Here is a 23,857-nt window from a genome sequence, read left to right as displayed (position 1 = left end):
GTTTATAAATCATTTAAACATATGACCCAGAGTTTCTTCAAGAATTTTTTTTCTGGCCTTTACCCACCAATGCTCATGTTACTCATTCCTGTGTGGTCCTTCTTAAGTCATCCTACCACCTAGCCTAGCAGGCACTTCCAGCCCACACTAATGCTTTTCTTCATCAAATTCTGTACTTTCTCTTTTTCATGCTTAACTCAGATATAACAGATTTTACTAAATGCTCTCCATTAGACTGTAAGTTGCTTGTTGACAGGGAGTTTGTCATAATACCTTTATACAATAATTTTTAGGATTAGGCATTATAATAGCCCAAAACAAGCACCTTAAAAAAATGCATGGAATTTTAGAAAAGTATCTTTTAAAAACTTAAAGACAGAAATAAAAACAGAAAACCTGAATGTTATAAAGTTTAAGAGCAATAAACAAGAAACCTAGTTATCAAATGATTTTTTTAATTTAACAAAGCAAAGTTTAGATAAGCCACGGAAGGAATATCTATAAAATGAAAGTGCTGAGTCATTACTGAGAGAAATTTAAGGAAAGGTTAAAAAGAACAACGCAAAGTCAAATTCTTAAACACTGCTAGTGGTCAAGATTTTATTCAGAAATACTAATTAGAGGTTTGTTTGTTGTTTTTTTTAAATATATCTTTATTGATTTCAGAGAGAGGAAGGGAGAGGGAGAGAGATAGAAACATCAATGATGAGAGAATCATTGATCAGCTGCCCCCTGCACGCCCCTGACTGGGGGTAGAGCCCGCAACCCAGGCATGTGCCCTGACCAGGAATCGAACCCAGATCGCCTGGATCCTAGGTCGATGCTCAACTGCTGAGCCACGCCCGGCCGGGCTTAGAGGTTTTACTTTTAAGTAAATTGAAGAGACTGTAACTACTTAGAACTAAAAAAAAAGTGCAGTAACGCCACTCACCAAAACCAATGCAGATTATTAAGTGATCTATTCAAGTTTTACATTGATCACTTAAAGACTCCACTTTATTACAAAACCCAACAAACTGATTTGGGTGATACCCAAGGTTGGCAAAATAAGTGGAATGTGGATCCGAGGAGTACATAGGCCCCAAGCAGTGTACAGAACAGATACATCACAGCAGTAATGGTTCAGAAGTAAATTTTCATGAGTGAACCTTGTTTACTCCAAGTGAAAGGACCGAATAATCCCCTCCCCTGTAACATACAACAAAAACGAAACCCAAATCCTATTTTCCAAATGAGTTAATCACTTCTGACCAAAAAGGGTCAGAAAACACACACACATACACAGGAAACCAAGTCAATTCTATAAAAACAGCACTTCATGGTGGTAAAGCTATCTCTCATGGAAGGCTTTTACATCTTGTCTACAAAATATCTCTCCTTCCAACGACTGCATGCTGGAAATCTTAGCACAACCGAGATAGACTACATGGATTAGTTAGTGAGGCATGCTCTCTCACCCCTGCATACGCTGGCTGACAACTGCAAATTACCAAAAGGATTCCGATGACTATGGCTTGGATGATGTTAATTTCAAAGCCAACCCACAACTCACAATTCTTTTTGGTTGCATGGCTTATATAAAGATAGTTAATTTCTGCCTGTTTTCTAAAAAGAGAAAGGAGGCAATGCAAACCATGGGCAAATTTTTCCTCCTCTATATGGGTTTAGAAATTGTTTTTAAAGGGATCTGCAAGCCAAACCACTAACAGCAGCAAACATGATATCATCTGTGGAAATATTTTCTGACATAAATGAAAGGTACTATATCACACTATTTCAAATCTGTCACGTAAGAATGGAGGGAACTCATGTCCTAGCAAGTTAACTGTTTTTCTGTTCTCTCCAACACATAATTAATCATTTGATTTTAAAGCTAAGAGGAAAATTATAGACTATATAAATAAATATTAAACTATGTTTGAAAAACAGAAATTCTCATTTTGACAAAAGATAAAGCATACTATTTAAAAACCAAATATTTTCCAGATATCATTTTCTTTTCTTTTTAGAGTTAAATCTTATTGTTTGAATAGGTAGGATCAAAATATTAAATGATATAAAAAGTATGTAATAGCCCGGCTGGACATGGCTCAGTGGCTGAGCATCGACCTAGGATCCAGGAGGTGATGGTTCAATTCCCAGTCAGGGCACATGCCTGGGCTGCGGGCTCGATCCCCCATTGGGAGCGAGCAGGAGGCAGCTGATCAATGATTCTCTCATCATTGATGGTTCTATCTCTCTCTCTCCCTTCCTCTCTCTGAAATCAATAAAGACATATTTAAAAAAAAAAGTATATAATAAAAAGTCTCATTTTCACTCCTGTCTCCAACTACTCTGTTCCCCTTTTATGGTAACCAGTTTTAATTAGTTAATTCTTCTGGTTTTTCTTTATGCTAGCACAAGGATATATAATTATACATTCTTATTTTCTCCCTTTCTTACACAAAAGGTATTGTACTGTAAACACCGCTTTGCACCTTACTCTTTTCATTTAATAGTATGCTCTGAGGCTCTTTCTATCAATAACAATCCTTTTTTTTTTTTTTTAAACAGCTGCAAAGTATTCCATTATATATGAACCACAGTTTATTCAACTAGTCCTTTCCTGCTGAACTGTTGGGCTGTTTCTCATCTTTTGATAGTTCAGGTGACGCAGCAATGAATAACCTTGTACACGTGTCATTTCTTTCTTGTGTAGACCCCACCTACCTGGGGCTACTTCATCCACAGCTACTCTCCCAAGTCCTCAGGCTGTGGCCTCACTGACCATAAGCTGGCTTTTGCATACTCCAGTCCTTCTACAGAAAATCCCCTTCCTCCTCACATCTTTATTTAACTCCTTTCCATCCCTCTGGATCTAAGCTCCAATGTCTTCCTCTAGTTAGCCTTCTATACCCCCACACCAAGTCGAGACCTCCCCTTTGTATACTCACATATCCCTTCTATTTTCCTTCACAAACGTCATAGCTTGTATTTATGTAATTATTTGGCTAATGCCTATTTCTCTTATTTGACTATAAACTCTGTATTGGCAAGACCATTATATTTCTGCTACTACCTAACCCACTGACTGGCACATAAAAAGCAATCAGTGACTATTTTCTAAATAAAGAAATAAAATGTCAAAGGTGCCAATTATACATCAATCTATTTTCAGTATTTTACATGTATTTGTTTTACTTTTAAAGTAATTCTCTCGAAACCTTCAGTTCCGTCCATTTCTACCACCATCACCCTTATCCAAGCTTCCATCATCTCCTCTAAGCTACTATATTCATTCTTTGGTTCTACTCAAATCTATGCTTCAAATCTATGCTCCGTATTTCAGTTCTATCATTTGCCAGGAATTCTTTCAATGGCTTCCCACTGATATCAAAATGAACTTTTCCTTAACGAGGTCTGTAAGGACAGCATGGTCCGGCCCCTGCTTACATCCCAGTTTTCTCTCTAGGCTCTAGTCACATTCATTCTGTGAACATAACCACCCTGTGCTCCCCCTCCCCACACACCAGAGGGCTGTTATACAAGCTGTTCTTTCTACCTGGAACACTCTTTGCCTCTCACTATACCTAGTTAGTGCTCAACATTATTTTCTCATGGAAGCTTGTCCTGACCACTCTTAACTGACCATGTACCTGTACTTGAAAGCACTGGTCAGTCAAAATTACACACACACACATATATATATGTTTTTCATGTGATTTGACCAATGTTGTACCTTTTAGTAGCCCACAACCTCTTCAAAGGTAGAATTTGTTTTACTTTGCTCACTGATATCCAGAACACTTCCTGGTGAGGCAGGACTAAAGTTTTGCCACCCCCAAATACGCCTTTTGGGATATTGTTTTTAGGCTGGTTATTAAGAAACAAAAGACTCAGAAAGAAACTTTGACCCTCTCCCTAACCTGCCTAAAGAATTCAGATAGAAAAGCCTGCTTCAAGGAAGAGAGCACCACCTTAACATCACAGTATAAACTAGCTGTGGCAGCCAGGGAGAAATATAGCGACGTTTGTTAGTTAGACTCCATGTCCCACTGCTTCTGGTCCAGGTAAAAATTTGTTTACCACGTTTGTTCCTTCTCATCTACCCTTAAACTTCCTGTTTGCCCTTTGAAATCCTCTTGCTCCCCTTCTCCTTTGTCCAAAATGGCCCATAAACCTCAACTGCCCAATGCCCTTGGGTCTTATATTCTTATGCACACACATCCATAATAAATTTCAGACATTTTCTCGTTAATCTGTCTCAGTTAATTTGATTATTAGACTAGTGAGGAGAACTTAGAAGGTGGGAGGAAGTTATTTTCCCCCTGACACTGGCACACAGTATGTATCTGAAAAAAGGTTTGTTAAATGAATGGGAAAAAGGACAGTGACAACATGAAATTATATCAAATTACATGATGAAATATACTCAGGAATTAAGTCTGAAAGTAAAGTTGGAAGGGTAAGGGAATGTTTCACAGGACCCAATGTAGGTAATCATATCTGGCACAGTGTTAAGGTTGCTTATTATACTTACACATTTCAATCCATAAATGCTTATTATTATTATTTTTTAAATCTAGAATCAGGTGTGGTTCTTTTTACCTACATAACTTAATTTCATTTGACCTATGAACAAATACCAAGAGGCAATACTATTTATGCCTCCAGTAATAGAACACAGTAAGTCATTGGAATGAATATTTTAAAAGTATCAAGAGCAAGAAGTTAGAGGTCTTTTTTTAAACAGTGGGGAAAAGAGATTTCAAGAATGTATGTGTTTGCACATATTAAGTAATGATTAACATACTCCTTAAAATTTGGCAAAAAATACCTATTTTTTAAAATTCAAAGGTTTATATATTTTGCTCTCAAAGAGAAGGTTTTTAAAATTATTTTTTAAAATTGATTTAAGAAAGAGGATGAGGGAAGGGAAGGGGAGAGAGAGAGAGAAAGAGAAACATCCATGTGAGACATCGATCAGTTGCCAAAGAATATCTTTGCCCTCCAAGCTTTTCCAAACATTTATAGCATATTTTTCAAGAATGTACTAGGCTTTGAATATTTCCTATTACAATATATATTTCCATAAAGCCAGTGAGTCACCACAACTAGACAGCTGTCCCATATTACATGAGTGTGTTTACTTTGCTGTGTTTTATTTCCTATGTATTCTCCTTTCTCCTGCCTCACTACTTTAATTCATATTTTTCTCTGAAAGTTAAATTCATAATAAGATGCATATAAAATAAGTCTGAAATATATTAGAAAAGAAATCCTAATATACAGGAATATCACTGTATGATTATATGTAAAATGTGATGTGAATGAAAACAACAGTTTTTCACCAACCTAAGAATCAGAATGACTATGATTTTTGAGAAAACAATTTTTTGTGTGTTGTTTTAAATTAAATAACTATGATAATCACATATGTGCCCAGGACAGACCCCAAGTCTGGTTCATCTTTCTCTGCCCCCATCATCCTTTAAGTCACTGAAATATATAATACATGGAAATAAACACTGCATATGGTTATAGCTAATTAACTAGCACTACTCTGAAGTAAGTATATTTTGCCCTTCTTAAAGTAAGACTATAATAAAATTAATGGGATCCTTGCCTTTTCTTTATATCCTAAAATGCTTGCTTCAATCTCTGACAGGGTTTTCTTTTTTTCCTAATACATTAATAACCCTGAAAAGAGGTTTACCACCCCAGAGTTAAATTATAGTCACCTTAAGGGAAACACTAATCTTAAATTACTTTTTTATGTTCTATGTGATTCCAAACCATAAAAAAAGCTGTTTTAAAAAAATAAAAGTAAGTTGCACACAATGAGCTGCAGTTTTTCTCTAACAGTTTCCTTTTTCCATGCAAACAGTACACACTGCAGACAACAGCAGCATTTCTGAGAGTGTGCTTTGCCCTCACTGAAGCAGAGTGAAGTACTGAGGATTTGCCCTTCTGCTCCATGCTAGCTGACTCTCACTTACTTCCATCTCTCTCACTTGCCTTCAGTGTACCTCTCATTCTGGAAAGAAATGCAAACACGCACTTGCTAAATGACTACTGCACATTTAACACCATTGCTAGGTATCATGAGCACTGTAAAAGAAGCCCCGGTACCTATTCTCACAAAATCTATAAGGCAACAGCAATGTCTTTTTTTTTTCTTCTTCTAAAGTAGCTATGCTTTGTTTTGAACCTTGAAAGGAACAATCAAAGGTAAATAAACTGTGTTAATCCACGAGATAGCTCAAGTTACATTATTTAAAGGTCTAGGAGAAAAGAAATATTGATAAAAGGAGAAACGTTAGAAGAGCCTAGTTAACTCTGTCCTTAATGCTGTGCAACTCAATGTTGTTTAGTAAACAAAGAAGAGAATATCAGAGATTAAGAAGGGCTGTTTAGGTTAAAGAGAAACACAATATATTGGGGATGGGTGAATGGAGTATAGACTGAAAACAGTAGAATTCAATGTTTTCCATTAAGGATAAAACTATTTCTAAAAATAGTTAGAAATCTATGATAAATATAGGTATGTGCATGTTTCACTCAGTATTAACGCATGCACACATACATGAGTGTGTGGACTTTACATACCTATTCCCTTTGTTTCACCAGGGAAGGAAGGTTCAACTAAATGTATATAAACACCTCAACTTTCTAAAATATAGCTAAGAATCCCTCCCAATCCCTCTCAAAATTTTTTAAAAAGTTCTAAGAACAAAACAAACAAAAACATTCTCACAATGCTGGGCCACTAAAATCTATTACAATGGTCATAGGAATGGTTCTTAGTCCTTTACTCAATGCCTGTTTGCTTTTTGCTTTATGCATATTCTAGGGGTTTGGTTTTTTGGCATCTCATTTTAGAAGTGTTGCTATGGGAAGACACTCCAATAGCCATGATATGAGAATCAAAAGAAAGCCCTCACAGCCTCCTCCGTAAAGCTGCAAAAACAGCTTTTAAAAAAAGCAGTATTACTACCTTTAGGACATCATCAAGTTACAAAATAGCACCCTCACTGATATTTCAGATAACTTGTTTTTAAAAAATTCAATATACAATATTTAAGAAATAGAGTATATTAAATTTTGTTAAAATTCAAGTGCTAAGTAGATTACCTGGCAAATGACTTTAAAAGAGATATTAAGGTACAAATTTGGCTGTAGTTTAACAAAAGAACAAAAAACCCCAGATTTGAGGAATTTCAAACTGCCAAGAAAGCAAACAGGGATGAGAGACAGTTCTTTGGCCTAAAGGCTTGGTTTTTTCCTCTGTTTGCCAGAGCTATACAAATAAAAGGGTAAAAGTTGCTCAACAACAATAACAAAAAATGAAAGTTTTCTCATGGATTTGTCTTCATCCAAATTATAGTTATTTTATTGTTTAAAATAACAGAGACCAACATTATCTCTTTATAGTTTTGAAGAATTAAATAAAAAAGATAAAAAGATCAGCTTATTTATAGATTCTATTTTAGACATAGTTGATTACTGAGTTCAAATTGAAACTTAGCTTGATAACAGTTGTGGAAAGCCAAAAACAAAGAATATCTCCAAGCTATCTACAAACAAAAAATCCTTGAGAATAAAGGCAATTTTATTTTCTTGTTTTATAGTAAGAAAGGTCAAAAGACGAGAAGGTGTGACAATGACATTATTTTCAAAGCAATGACTTCCAAACCTTTATCTCTGAAGCCCTGACCCTGCTTATCCCAATTCTAAACCCACAACATTAACTTCCTACCAATTGTTTCCACTTGAATATCTTATCATCATCTCAAACTAAACATAGGGTTAAATAGAACGATTTCCCAAACCTCCTCCCTCACAACCTCAAGCCAAACCAGTTTCCTATGTTGATTTCCCAATCCCTGTCATGCAGTCTTTTTTTTTTTTTAATTAAAACAACTTTCTATTTACTGATTTTTAGAGAGAGAGAAACATCGACTTGCTGTTCCACTTATTCATGCACTCATTGTATGTGCCCTGACTGGGGACTGAACCCGCACCTTGGTGTGTTAGGACGACACTCTACGCAACTAAGCTACTGGGCCAGGGCCTATCATGCAGTCTTGTATTCTTTCCTTTTTATGGCTACTGCAATGAAGGTTCCTATGAGAATTAAGTGAGCTAATATATGTAAAATGCATAGTAACTGACAAATAAAAAGTGCATTCCCTGATTCATGTTTAAATCTGGGATCTACTGCCAAGTTTCAAAAACAGTTACAGTAAGAGGAGTAGCAGTCAATAGTCATTGTCTATCCTTGTGTAGTCTGCTCATTTTTACTTACTCTGCAAAAACCATATAAGCATAGCTGGTTTAAAGGTACTGATTCTTTCAAAATAACTTTCCCTCCTTTTTTTTTTTGTTTTTTTGTTTGTTTGTTTGTTTTAGAGAAAGGGGAATGGAGATGGGGATGGGGGAGAGGGAGAGAGGGAAAGAGAGAGAAAGAGCAACATCAATTGGTTGCTTTCTGCACCCTCCCCGACTGGAAACAGAACCCACAACCTGGGTATATGCCCTGACCATGAATCAAACCCATGATCTTTCGGTGTATGGGATGACGCTCCAACCAAGTGAACCACCCGACCAGGGACTTGCCCTCCTTTTAACAAAGGCAACACAACCTTTCACAGAAATGGTCAAAAATAGCAAAACATTTATAGAAAACAAAAATTACCCATAATTTCACTATCCAGAGAATAGCACACAATACCATTAGATCCCAATGGAATGTAATTATTATTTTGTGAATTTCCTAAAATTATTTTCTCTATTTGCAGAAGTCCTGAACCCCAAATTCTTTCCCTTCACATTAGCTCTGGATTGAGCCCATATAATTCTAGTATACTTCATTTAGCACTACACTGTCTAGTGCTGATCCATTATAGGGCAATATGTCAAAAATATTTTCATATTTAAAATATACATCTGTATCTGAGTATTGATATATTCCTATTCATAAAAATATTAAACAGTGTAACTGATCTATATATGGACAGAGATATGAATGACTAATATGATGCCATCTCATGTGCTCAACTAATGAATGCTAACAGGCAGCACTGTGCTCTTGTTTGAATGATGCCAGGCAAAATGTCTGATAACTGCTAAAGTTTCCTTTACTGCCACTGTAATGTTTTCACATGAATATTTTTCACCCACTGCAGCTAAAAAAGGGTGAGTGACAGTGCTGGATTTGGTAGGTCTCAAGGAAATGTGTCATTCTGCAGCTTTTATAGTAATCAGAAGAGTTTCTAAGGAAAAGCTAAGGCAAAGAACATATCAACAGACAATTAGAACTGAAGAATAATTTTAAGAGGGTACCTAGAAGAAAGCAGAGTTGAAAGCCTATCATGACTTTAGAGGATGTGAAAAGCATAGGAAGGGGACCAGATGTGCAATGGTAAGACCTCATCTCTACAGGACTGAGCTACTATACCTACTCTGTACCATGCTCACTACTGACTCTCTCATTTCCAGAACTGCAACTCCCCTCACAAAAATGAGTATGCATGTAATGGAAGAAATGCTAAAATGGGACCTATACTTTACTTAAACCAAAACTAAGGAGCCTATTATATGAATCCATCTCCAAGTGAAGCCTATAGCAGGTCCATCTCAGCTCTCACTGTCCTAGTCCTTGGATGTGTTCACGTTACATAAAAATAACATGGAAAATTGATTTCTTGGCTAATTTCTTCTAGAGTATGTCAACTGCAGCGATAGCTGGGCTTTTTAGTAATTCCTCATTTACTGGTTCCATCGAAGAATGCTCTGCTCTTCTAGAAATCTTTACTTACCACTAATAAAAAGGTTTCAAAATATCCAGAGCAGAATCTATCGTTACATAACTTTTTAAAGCACTTGACACAACGACTGGCCGGTTAGCTCAGTTGGTTAGAGCGTAGTGCTGATAAAGCACTTGACACCAATACTACTCTGAAGATCAATGGTTGAACATCAAGTATCCTTTGCCAATTGTTATATATGAAAGACTGGGAAAGCAGAGTTGATGACTTTTACGACAGAAAGGTAAATATATTTTGTGTACTTCTAAAAACTCAAACACTCATTATAGATGAAATTCCATTTTGCAACTGTAATGAAAGAGAATTAACAGAAGCAAAAACTTTCTATTTATCTTTCTTTAAGGTGACTTTTAAAAGACCACAGAAAGATCTCGGAAGAATAAATTCACCTTATTTTCTTCTAGAAATTTCAACTTGATAGAAACATCATTGCGCATTTTATCGTATTTTTCCTTATGTGCTTGGAAAAGATGTTGTGAATGCTCTATCTTTGGCAGAGTGTTTGCGTCACGTGGTCCAAGATTCAGTTCTTCCAAATCAGTGCGATATGCATCATATTCAATCCTGGAAAGGAGAGAGTAAGTTAAGCACACTGCATAACAGAGTGAAACAGTTCAAGTGGGGACCTAGGAACACATTACAGTCTCAAATTATGCCTTAATAGACAATAATTCTCATACATACTTTATACTTCATCCTTTTAAAATGATGTATTTCTTTAATGCAAAGAACTATTAATATAAGCATGGAGGGAAACAAGCTGATTATTAATCTCAGTAACTATTCCTCCCAAAATACAATATTAACTGACAAGTAAAATTTTCAAAATGTAAAAATCAGTTTGAAAAGACAGATGTCAAAATCTAATGCTAACAAGAATAAGAGTAGTGATCAGTCCCCCATGTGATTTGGTTAATATTGATGAGGCAAAACAATGATGGACTTTATATTGGGGCTCATCAGTCCTTAAAGTACAGTCTAGGTCAGCAATGCACAATAGAAGTATAACGCAAGCCACATATGTAACTTAGTTTTCTAGTAGTCACATTAAAATAATAAAAATTAATTTCACCCATTTTTTAAATAATATATTTTATCAAAAAACTGTTACTGAACTATTTTACTTTTGGGGGGTACTGATTCTTTGAAATCCATTGTGTATTTTACACTTCCATCAACACTTTATTCAGGTTAATCACATTTCAAGTGCTCAGCAGACACATGACTAGCGGCTACCGTATGAGATAGCGCAACTCCAGATGGATGTCTGTAACATTAGTATTCAAAATGTGACATGGCATCTGTCATAGAACACTTGCTACCTTGCATTCCCTGAGATGCCTCCCCCTAATATTCTCCCACCACTAAGTGAAATAGTTACCCCACCCACTATCACTCCATGATCCCACAAGCACCTCATAATACCTCTACCACAGCACCTGTGTAAGTACAATACTATCTTGCTTATTAAACAGTGACTTACCCAGCAGTCTCGATTACTCAGCACTCAGCTAAGAAGAAGCAAAGTGACCTCTAATTTAGTCAAAGTCAGTATCACAAAACTTATGCCCTAAAACTAATGCTCTTTATTCAAATCTATCTCTAGTATAAGTCAGATCTCCGTTTCTGAAAATTAAGAATATTTTAAATGACATAGTGTATTGTACATATAACTTGAGAAAGAATGTATCAGTTTCTATACTGAGCCTAATATATTATTCTTCTTTTTAAATATGTCTTTATTGATTTCAAAGACAGGAAGGGAGAGGGAGAGAGAAATAGAAACATCAATGATGAGAGAGTCCTCATTGATTGGTTGCCTCCTGCACACACGCCCCTGCCTGGGGATCAAGCCCACAACCCGGGCATGTGCCCTACTGGGAATCGAACGGCGATCTCCTGGATCCTAGGCGATCTCCTGGATGCTCAACCGCTGAGCCACGCCTGGCATGGCATATTCTTAACTTGTACTAAATTTAACAATCTCGATCTTTCAGAGCCAAAAGATCATTCATTCATTCACTGATATATTGGTTCACTCAACAGATATTAAGTGAACACATTCTATGTTCCAGGCACTGTGCTAGAAAGTAGAGCTATGAAGATGAACAGATAAAAGTTTATCTTCGAGAAGCTTACAGTTTGCAGGGAGAGAAGTTCTTAAACAACTAGAACAAAATGATATAATGGAAATTGCCAAGAGAGAGGGTAAGGTACCGTGGAAACCAAGAGGAAGAAACACATAATTAGAAATTTGAAAGGCATCTCAGAGTGGAATTAAAACACTAGAATTAAATTTTAGAGGACAGTAAAAGCTTACAAGGTAGATTGGGTAGGGAAATTGATAGAACATTCCAGAAAGAGAACAGTATGGACAAAGGTGTATTTGTCCATTCTGAGATACCACGACCTCTTTGGAAAGTAATTCAGTGTGTTAGAACCTGAAGATGGAACACAACGGAAGGATTTAAAGTCAAACTCGTAGGCAGGATTGAGATTAAGCAGGACTTTAAAGCCATGCTAAAGGGATCAGATTTAATCCGTAGGACAAGTGATGGGAAGCCACTGAAGAACTGATCTAGAAAGGAACGTGTTCAATTTGTTCAGGACAGAAAGATGGTTACAGTGGTAGTGTACGAAACAGAGGATGAACTGGAGTGAAAACTAAGAAACTAGAAGCAAGGAAACCAATTAGAAGACTATGGGCCAGAGAAAAATGAGTCACTGAATCAGGACAATGGCACTGGAGCTAAGAAGGAGGAGACAGATACTGAAGACTTGGGAGGCAAGGCTGACTTTGTAACAAGTTGCTTACAGTCCATGGGTTCTATCGAGCCAACTGAATGGCCACTCTGTCCTTTGCTGGTTCTAATGTCTTCAGCTAGTTATTTTATCTCTTTCTGCTTCAGTTTTTCATCTATAAATGGGAATAATAATCTCCACAAAAACTTCATATATATAAAGTACTCAGGACTCCAGGTAAATAAGTAATATCTTTAGAGAGCTTATTATTATGGCCAAATTAGAAGTGAGATAGCCAGAAGCAAAGGTATTAAAAACAATAAAAAAGAAAAAAGTAGAACAAAAATAAATAGTAATATGTGGTGGTTTAATGTGAAGACAAATATCCTTCAGTAGCCCTGGAGGACATTTCAAAACAGTAGTGATTAATTTAAACATAACAAAGTTATATTCCTTTAATTTTTACATCCAGAGTTTGCAGATGGTATCAAAGTAAAACTTTCCATAAGAGCTTCTCTAACAGCGCTCATTACAACCAGAAAGAGAAGCACACTAAGTTTTCAAAATGCAACTCTTCAAGTTTGCCAGTCTGAACTGAGTCCATATCAACAAAGTTAGTGATACTTGGTTACTTTATGGTTTATGTAAAACTTCTAGAGAACAGGTGTCAGCATCTGAAAAGTCTTAACCACAATTGACTCCCTTGTTGGTGCTGCCATGGAGAAATGCTGAATGGGCTGTTAAAAGGTCTTCTATACGCAAAGCACCAGAGGGCTAGGAAATACTTGTACACAATGCATAATGGGGAGCATGAAAAGGCCACCCGGACACTGGCCCAGATTGCCACTTTTTGTGCTAGATCAAATAACTGACCCTTGCCCTAAAAGTCAGTAAATTCTGGTTTTGACAGAGAAGATATTTAGCTACTGAGAAACTTTTAATCTGGGACTCTTTTTTAAATGTTATCCCTCAGTAGGCAACGCTTTAGTGTTACAACTAGTCAATTCCTAAGCTACTTCATAAGAAGCACAGAAAAGTCAAACCCCAAGCTAAGCTTTTTGAATAAAATAATGTACTGTAATTTCAATAAAAAGAACAAATTATGGGGTGAGGTCATTATTTGTGGTAGTTTTTAAAGCACACACAGAGGATGTCTAAAGGCTTCCTGATAACCAGCTACCAAGTACATATAACTTGATTTATAATTTTGTTCAAATTTCAAACAAATCTATATTTTGCATAAACTGAGATCTTCTGTCACATTGTACTTTGTCAGATTTCTCAAACGATGAAAATTATTTTTTTATAATAAGATGTGAAAAATTGAGATTAAAAAAGTCCAGTTTAAGCTTGGGGCCTAATGATCAAAAGTAGAAGGTAGAGAGCTCATGGATTCTCATTTTGGCTTTAAATTAGCTCTCTACATGAGTGAATCATTCGATGTCTAGAGGCTTATTTTTCTCCTCTGCAAATTAAATATAAAATGTTTGTGTATGAACAGTGACTTATCTAATAAATTTGTTCTTGTTTAGTATGGGCTAATATTTTTAAAAACATGTTAGAAATAAGGTGAAGAGAAAGATATCACATACTTAAAATAAAACATATTTTGTATTTTGAAAAATATTTTTTAGTAACTAAAATATATTTCAGAATAGGTGGACAATTATAAAGTAGAGAAACAGAAACTAGATTCATGTAGTGCTTAACTGGGGGTACTTTTGTAACAAAAGAATTTTAAACTTCAAAACCCACAAATATTAAAACAAGAATGCTTAAAATGATTAAAGAGATAAAAAGAAGAGTACTCGTTATGAATAAGTTAGGACTTTATAAAGATGGAACAGACATGTTTGGAAAAGAACCAAATAGAATTTATAGAAATGAATCCTTTGAAACATACAGTCAATGCCACCAGAGGATTTAAACAGAAATTGGAGAACCAATTGCTAGAAATGTTATTGAAGGGATTCCTACTGAAGGATATCTTATTGAGAAGCTCCTTCAATGTTACTGAGGAATATCCTATTGATAGATTCTGCCTCTTCTTTTCCACCTTCTGATTTTAATACTATGTTAGTAAATAATTAAAAAAATAAAGTAAAAGACAAGTCTAAAACCTAAATATGGCACAAGAGCCCCATCTCTGCCCTCCTCCCACCAGACAACCATAGCTCTCTGTCTTGACCTTCATTTCCAAGTCATTAAGAATCTCATATGTTAATACTAAACTGAAAATTACAAATATAGCATAGGATAGACACATCTATTCTTGTAGAAAGATCAAAGTTAACTTTCCAAGTGATCTGGGCTTTTAACTTATGTAAAGCATAAGAAAATACATACTTAAGAACAAGCACTGAATTGCAAAAAAAGACCAGATGGATTTAGAGTTTTCATAAGCATTTCTCACATCATTAAACTAGGGCAAGAGGCCAAAAAGTAAAGTTAAACTTCTAGAAGGTAGACTTTGCACTTCAACTATGCTACAAAAAGTATAACAGAAAATAAAGATTTCAAGTGGTCAGAAGAAAAAAACTTCAAGGGGCCTGGAATGAGTGTGGGGGGGAAATTGGCCTGGAATCAAAGGTTGAAAAATGCTATCATGATGGGTCTGCTGCTTTTTAGACATTTATAAGTATTTATTAATATACTTTGTTTACCTAACAGGATGGTAATGAGATGGAGAATCATGTGTGTGTGTGTGTGGGGGGGGTGTCTGTCTGTCTAAGATGTATGAAAATACTGCATTATAAACAGTTATGGAAATATAAGGCAAATATTTAATTGATGTAAAGGTAAAATTCGAAAGTTTGAAGGCTGGTTATAATCTGGATAAATGGCAGGTCAGGGAGTTGATATCCACAACATGAACAAAATCATTGAAGCAGAAATGAGCTTGTGAATTCAAGAGCAACTGAAACGATGCGTCTGGCTATTGCAGAAGCAGGGAACCGCTTAGAGGGGGCAGCCGCGGCGACAGCATGAAGAGGGCGGCTTCGGCCTGACTCTAGAGGGCACCTAGGATCCAGCGTGTGGAGCACAAGGCCCTGTCCCCTTCTCAGGAAGCTGGAGCCGGCAGATCCTTCGCCTCCTTGTCCCCTAGCAGGCAGGGTATGGGCACATGACCAAGATTTAACTGGACACTCTCAAGGCAAAGTTTTCAGGGGCCTTTTGGAAATTATTTACGTTAGCTGTGCAGTACCAAGTGGCAGGGGAACCCAGCATCAGGGTCCTAACTAGATTCTTCTGAGGCATAATCTTGGTTTCTGTTCCCTGCCTTTTTGTTAGTTCCACAGCTATCCTATAACCTAATACATCCATGTACTACCCTTATTGGCCAGAGTTGGTTTCTCTTATTTGTAACCAAAAACCTTAACTGAATTGCACACCATCTGCAAAACAGGTAATACAGTGAAAATTTATACCAACCTGGCACTTTCATACTGTTTCACAGTCATTAATGTATCTTCAATTGTTTTATTCACCAAAGTGTTCACACTGGCGATGAAAAAATTAATGGCTCCAAGAAGAGTCTCTCCGTTTTTAGCCAGCAGCTTCTGGGTATCTGCGTTATAGCCAAATTCTTCCTAAAACAGAAAGTCACCTCAACTTATCTAGTAACAAATTAGTAAATGTCACTAAAAAAAACCCCTCAAATATCACTAATGGGAAAATATTTGATTTAGAACTTTAGCCATAGAATTTTTCTTTCAATGTTTAAATAAATAGGAATCTAAATCATGACTAGCTATATAATTAAAAAAGTCTAGTAAACAAAAATCATCATCAGTTCAGAAATAACAATACATATGTATATGCATTATAATTTTAAAAAGTTAAACTACTTGTACTAGAAAGAATACTTTTATTTCTCCGTTTTGTTTCGATTATACTGTAAGCACAGCTGTTAGGAAGAAAAATATAGCAGATTATTAATCAGAGAAACTATAACTTTCACAACCAAATTAGGTAACAATTGGCTAAAACTTTCAGACATAAAATAGATTGCAGTTTTTGTGTTTTGACTAAATCTCCTCAAAGTATAAATATTAATAATACACATTTCTTTGTAAACTTAGTGACCAGTTGACTCCCAGGCTTAGGTCTACCTAGCTATCCAGCTGAGGAAGGATCACTCGAAACCAGTTTTAATTAATTTCTCTGAATAAACTGAATCTTGGCCTAGCAACATTACACACGACTCCTTAGATATGGCAAGGACTAACTCTAAATTTTCAGCAGAGACAGCTTTGCAATCCAGTTTTGATTAATTAACAGATTACCAGGAACACATCTGACCAGATAAAAAATTTCACCATATTGTAAGATGTATCACTTTTTAATTTAGCTGAAGAGAATGTAATATTAAATTAACTTGAATCTTAGGAGATGCAAATTTAATGCTAGTGCTATAGGTATAATTAAATTTCTAGGAAACAAAATATTCAATAATTAATAGCAGGAAAGTAAAATTATCTTTATTATGCTAAAAGCATTTTCCATTTAAGAGAGGTCCAGTAACTCTTTACTCTGGACTGAGAAAGCTCTATAACCTAGAAGGCTGGGTTATAGAGCTTTCACTAAAAGCAAACAAACAAAAGAAACCCTTGAATATAGTAAGATGAAACAGCAGCAGACTGAAATGGTATACAGAATTGGGATCCTATATTTACAGATGAAAAAACAGGCCTAAGTTCAAAGCAGACAGGAAGAGTAAACTGACACTATTCTGCCTCATGAATATGAATCACACATATAATTTTGCAACGAAAATGTGTATAAAACTTAAGATATTAATGTATAATTTAAAAACTTAACTGGCTAGAATAAAAAAGCATTTTTATAAGAGACATAGCAGTAAAAGACATAAAACAATTAGGACACTAGGAAGAAATAACAATACATATGTATATGCATTATAAATAAATACATAAATAATTAAATGTATGTTTTGGCACCAAAAATATGATAAAACATAGTTCTTAAACTTCATTTAGTTGATAAGTTATGCTAGTATTCTCAGTCGAGACGGGCATTTTACACATTACTGTAAACTGCTTTAGCAATTACAAATACTAAACAAAATAATCAAAGGGTACATACATCAAGAACAGGGCTGTGGTTCTAATCTGCCACCAAAGAAAGAAAGCTAATCCAATTCCCTGATCTACAAATTTGCTTGTTTTATATAGAGAGATGACAACGTTTCAAAACATTTGAATTTTTTTTACTCTTTAGCAGTTCCTACATCATTTACAACATCTACCAGATGCAAACTTACCAGATGTAAATGATCACCACTTTCCATTAAACTTACACGTTAGGACCAAATAATAGAAGCATCTGATTGATTCTAAAACATCAAGTTTTAGGAATATAAATTATTACCCAATTGATAACAAATGGGTTGTTTTAAACAATAATACAGAGACTTGGACAGGTATTTGTTAAAATATAAAATATCATTTCCCCTTTAGGAGATCTGCTTTTTTACTGGTAAGTATTGGTTGTTTCTCTAAAAAAGGAAGAAACTGGACTAATCTTTAAATTCTTCCTCAACTCCCAAATGCCGTTATCCCAACAAGAGCTATCCCGCCATCCCATTGTATTCAGTGCCACTATGCGCCAGGCCCTCTGCTGAGTATTTTCTATGAACTGCTACTCTGCAATGGAGGTAAGGAAGACTGTGTCTGGAATATAGGTGATTCCTTAGGGCGTCCCTTAGTACTCCCATGCCCTGTGACTAATATCAATGATTTGGGTCACCCCACCAGGCAAAGAACCATGGCAGGCTGAGCGGCTGGCTGAAAGCAAATGCAATACGGAATGGGCAGTAGAAGCAGCTATGGCCACGTGACAATTTGTAGAAATGAGGACTATAATTTTTATATGCATATTTCTTCCTTATTTTGTCATAAATATGTTTGTGTGTATAAATACCTTTGTTTTTTCCTTCTTGTTTTTCCTTCCCTCTTACCCCTTTATCATGTCACAAAGTATATATTACCTTAGCATCCAGTATTTAAGTTATAGTGTATCAAAGAAAACAGTGACTGTTACCCAAGGACTTTGCCTCCTCTTCTGGGGAAAGAGTTAGTGTGTCTTTGATAGTATGCAGGATAGTTGTATCACATTAGGTGTAGGTAAGACTTTATTATTGTCTTTATTTGGAGATTAAGTATAGTCTAAGGAGATGTCTATAAGTGCTACACTGAAAGGGAGGACTGTGATGGTTAATTTTATGTGTCAACCTGTTTAGGCTACAATGTCCATTTGTTTGGTCAAACACCAGTCTAGATGTTGCTATAAAGGTACAGATTTTGTTGATGTGAATAACATTTACAATGATAAACAAAAGAGATGTGATTTAAAGTTGACTTTAAAGGAGATTATCCTCCATAATGTGGGTGGCCTCATTCAAACAGTTGAAGGCTTTAAGAACAAAAGATTGAGGTTTCCTGGAGAAGAAGGAATTCTGCCTTCTGACTGTAACATAGATATCCTGCTTGAGTTTTCAGCCCGCTGGCCTACCCTATGGATTTCACACTTACCAACCCCTGAAATTCCTTAAAATAAACCTCTTTGTGTGTGTGTGTTTTCTCTGAAAAACCCTGATACAAAAAACATCCATCCAGTAAATATTGATTCCAGATTTCAAATACACCTCCCAACAGGTTCTAGTTTACCATTATCATTATTATTTTTTTAATCCTCACGTGAAGATATGTGTTTTTTAATTGAATTAAAATTAATTTTTTTTTTTAGAGAGAGAGAGAAGAAGGGAGAGGGAGAGAGAAGCATCGATGTATGAGAGAAACATAGGTCAGTTATCTCCTGTAAATGCCTCGACTGAATTGAACCTGCAACCTATGTATGTTCCCTGACTGGGAATTGAACCCACAACCTTTTGGTGTATGGGATGATGCTCCAACCAACTGCACCATCTGGTCAGGGCTAGTTTACCATTATTTTTATATTTATAGACATTAATTAGAATGTTTATGCCAATGAATTATCTATTTCCTTCAAATCACTTTTTTTTTTTTAGTATATAGTACTTTTAAATTAAATTTATTGGGGTGACATTGGTTAATAAGACCATATAGGTTTCAAGTGTACATTTCTATGATACAAAATCTGTATATTGCATTGTATGCCCACCACCCAAAGTCAAAGCATCTTCCGTCACCATATATTAGGCCCCCTTCACCCTGGCCCCCACGCCCTTTCCTCTGGCAACCACCACACTGCAAATCACTTTTGTATACACACTTGCCTTCGTTATTTGTTCACTAACAAATCATATCAAGCACATTTTGGTGCACAAACATCATAAAAGAAGACTATACTGTCCTTTTAGCAAAACAGGATGGTCCAGATTCTTGTCCCAAAATACTGCAAGATGGAGTCATTCCTGCTGAATGACTAACTAGATAAAAACATCTACAATGGTTAATTTTATGTGTCAACTTTTCAAGGCCATGGCATCCAGATATTTGATCAAACATTATTCTGGATGTTTCTTTGAAGATGTTTCTGGATAAGATTAATATTTAAATTAGTGGACTATAAGTAAAGTAGATTGTCCTTCATAATGTGAATGGGCCTCATCAATCAGCTGAAGACCTTAATAGAACTGACCTCCCTGAGCAAGAAGGAACTCTGCTAGCAGACTGCCTTTGCACTCAAACTGCAGCTCTCCCTTGGGTCTCCAGCCTGCCAGTTTACTCTGCAGATTTTGGATGAACTGAGCCTTCACAATGGCGTGAACCAGTTTCTTAAGATAAATCTCAATATATCCACATGTTCTGCTGGTTCTATTCCTCTGGAGAATCCTGACTAACACCGTATTTCCTTTTTGTCCTTAATAATACATTGTTACTCATTGACTCTTGAATTTAGGATGGATTTTCTAGGATATCATCAGAAGGCTCATAGGCTAAGATTTCACTTATATCATCTATTTTGCCATCATCGTTTAGAGTCAACACTGCTGTCTCTTTGCGGTCATCTTCTGACTTGTCTAATAATTGTGAAATGTATTCCTCTGGTATTGTCTTCTCTTTGCTATTATGGGAAGAAAATGGAAAATTCTAAATTCTCACTTGTATTGCATGAACATTAAAAAAAAAAGGCCACAGAATGGTTTCTCCAGATTTCTTTTTAGCAACACAAAGTAGTTTTCTCACTATTGTATCATTCTTCTAGGCAATGGTGTCTTTCTTTTGTTTTCTTATTATCTTAGTCAGTTTTAACATCGTTGGAAGTAACTGATGAGTAATGATGAAATTAATTCCTATGATGATGAAACAGCAAAATGTTTTAAGATACAGAAAGATAAGATCATTAAGATTACATACTGTGTCATTGATCTCTTTCTTTTTTCAAAATATATCTTTATTGATTTCTGAGAGAGGGAGTGGGAGATAGAAACATCAAAGATGAGAGAGAATCATTGATCAGCTGCCTCCTACTGGGGATCGAGCTGGAAACCTGGGCATGTGTCCTGACAGGGAACTAAACGGCAACCTCCTGATTTATGGGTCGAAGCTCAACCACTGAACCACACCGGCCAGGTTGTGTCACTGATTTCTAATGAACCCGTATAGTAGTTGCAAGATAAAAAAACTTTTATTCTATTAAAAAAATAAGTAAATTTCCTCACTGGAAGATCTTGAAGAAAGAATAAAAGTCATGAAATATTAGTCGTTAACAAAAGTTAGAAATGCTCAAACGGAAAACTCAAAAATTAAAACTGGGTCCAATGGACTTTAATACTGAGGATTATTAACTTCTCAGTTCTATAAAAAAAGGATTTCACATCTACAAAGAAATGTAATAAAAGTACTTATTAGCTAAGACTGAGTATTAGTTGAATTAATTCATATATAAGACACTTAGAACTACTCTATCTGACATATAGTAAGCCCCAATCTGTGTTAACTACTATAATTAATAGGGTTTATTGAGTATAGCATTACTGCTAAAATTGCTACAACACTTTCTTAGATCCTATACCCTGGCTACCTCTTTCTATACTGTGAGGCTTTCTCTCTGGGTCACAGATCTGATTCTACTTAAAGAGATAGCAAGAGATCATGGAAAAATATAGACCAGGATATAAATTCCAGTTCTACCTTTTGTTTTGTGATCTTATAAAAATTACCAAACCTCTCATGGCTTCAGTTTCCTCATCTATAAAATGGGGATAGATTTCTTGCAGTGTTGTTAAATAAATTAACATAATGCATCCAGTCCATTACATTAAAATTGTGGACACTTGAAAATCGAAGCTGTTATGATTACTCTTCTTTCTAAATATTAGTTCTTTTTGTCTAATGACTCAGAATTGAAGCTCAATATTTTTCACTATTATGATATATATCACCATCTCTAGCCAGCTTTCTTTGTTCAAGTTTCCAGATTTTATCAAATGATTTAATACTCTACATTATCTAACTCTTCAAGTTAGAAGTCTGTATGCAGGGGATTTCTGTACCTTTAGGTAAGAAAAAAAAGACATAAAAGGAGTCACTTAAGATATTGTAAGAAATTGTTAGAAATGTTTTGCTGAACAGAGATATATGCAGAAAAATAATTTCATTCTAAAATTCACAATTCATGTTAATGATTCAGTAAAAATATATCACAAATTCAGTCAAGCAAGTTACTATTTGTTAAGACATTTGGAGAGCAGGTAAGAGTGAGTTTTCAATAGGTGCCCAAGTTTACTTTTTCTCCATGCCCAGCTATATATAGCTATGACTCCTTCTAGGCTCAGGCATGCTGAGTACTCCTTTTTCGTTCCTCTAATCAGGTTCCCTTCCCCTGAAGCCTCCAGCTGACATCTCTAGAGTATAACTATTTCACTATGTTAACAGAAGTGAGTTGGGCCTTCTCAAAAATTATATTAAATATCTTGAACACCTCAAGATTTCGATTTCATTAAGACTTCAGCAAATCAGAAATGTAACAAATTATCTCTTACAATACTCCTATTGCCACCCCCCCCCCAATAGTTATGTAAAATAATCTTACATGGAGTTCTAGTGACTTCAAACTCAGGTCAGCAAATGCATCTCCAAGTTGCCTTTGGGTATGCACCATTTGGAAAAGCTGGGTCGACAATGTCTGAGCCAGTCTGAGAATATTTTCATACTTTTTTTTGTTATCTCTTAATATGTCAATCTGAGCTTCAAGTTCAAGGTCCACAGTTCTTGATCCACGGCCTAGCTTCTCAGAGATAATTTGTCGAGTGCACTAAAAGTGGAAAGATGCACTTTGTTTAGGAAGAAAAAAAAGAACAAAAGAAAAAACAATATAGCAATCCAAAGTACAAATGCTAGAGCATATGGCATATGCCATTTTTGGCTTCACACAAGCTAGCCTAACAAACTGACAATTGTCAGTCCCCTTTTACAAGTTCATTAGGATTCAGAAAGTAAATTTACCAGACATGTCTAATAACTATTACTAATTAGAGGAAGTTTTTAAGACTTATCTAGCTGATTTATATACTATCATATGAGCTCTCTCACAAAATCATATTTTAAGCTTAATGCACTTGGTAGATTATTTAAGACAACTGAGATACTTAGCACTGATTTAAGAACAGCAATGGACTGTTAATAACTATAGGAACAAAATACCAAAATTATACTCTCCCATTGGTTTCATGTGCTTTTCCCCTTCTATCTTCTCCTAAAATCACTGTGTGTATGTGTATGAGTAGGAGGAATAGCAGGAAGGAAGAAAAAAGAGGAAAGAAGAGGGGTTGGGCAAAAGAGATATAGGGGGAGGAAGGGGGGGAGGAGAAAAAAGGAGAGATTAGAGATTTGAATTCTTTTTTTACTTTTGCTCAAATAGTATTAAATTATGCTATTCCATTTTGCCTCAGAAATAATGATAAAGGAACTTATAATTTTTTTAAATATTTAATTTCAGAGCATACTAGAATAAATTTTCTAGTATTTTTTGTTAGAAATAAAAAAGTATAAGCAACTTCACTATTCAACAATATATTTTATGAATAACCTAAAGGCGTTAATATACGCCTCATCATTTAAAGTTAAGAAAAAAGTTCTAAAAAGTAGTAAATAAATTTTCAAAATTGCAAGTTTGTTCTTTTATCACCTCTTTCGAAGTTTTGGTTAGAATTAATATTTGTTGTAAAAATTAAAATGAGGGAAATGGTGAATTTCTTCTTCCCTCCTTTAATTCCACTAAAGAGTAGAAAACTCCTATTAACAGTTTGATAGGTAGCCTAGGGCCTCCTGTGTGCCACGGTACACGCTGCAAGAATT

At 35.5% G+C, this 23,857-nt stretch overlaps 1 protein-coding gene across 3 annotated transcripts in view; it reads right to left on the bottom strand.

Annotated features, from left to right (window-relative positions):
* ARFIP1 (ARF interacting protein 1) overlaps nucleotides 1-23,857 on the bottom strand; it is a 76,801-nt gene that overhangs the window by 11,467 nt on the left and 41,477 nt on the right. For all 3 annotated transcript variants that reach the window (XM_016197783.2, XM_016197784.2, XM_087816510.1), the window contains 3 exons: nucleotides 22,593-22,814; nucleotides 15,984-16,141; nucleotides 10,199-10,373 (listed from right to left, as the gene is read on the bottom strand). In XM_016197783.2, the coding sequence (XP_016053269.1) occupies nucleotides 10,199-10,373; nucleotides 15,984-16,141; nucleotides 22,593-22,814 (555 nt within the window). The remainder of the gene's footprint in view (nucleotides 1-10,198; nucleotides 10,374-15,983; nucleotides 16,142-22,592; nucleotides 22,815-23,857) is intronic.

This window comes from Miniopterus natalensis, chromosome 4 (assembly GCF_054644295.1).
Source record: "Miniopterus natalensis isolate mMinNat1 chromosome 4, mMinNat1.hap1, whole genome shotgun sequence".
In the NCBI taxonomy this organism is placed as follows: domain Eukaryota; kingdom Metazoa; phylum Chordata; class Mammalia; order Chiroptera; family Miniopteridae; genus Miniopterus; species Miniopterus natalensis.
This window is presented reverse-complemented; position numbering and strand designations above follow the sequence as displayed.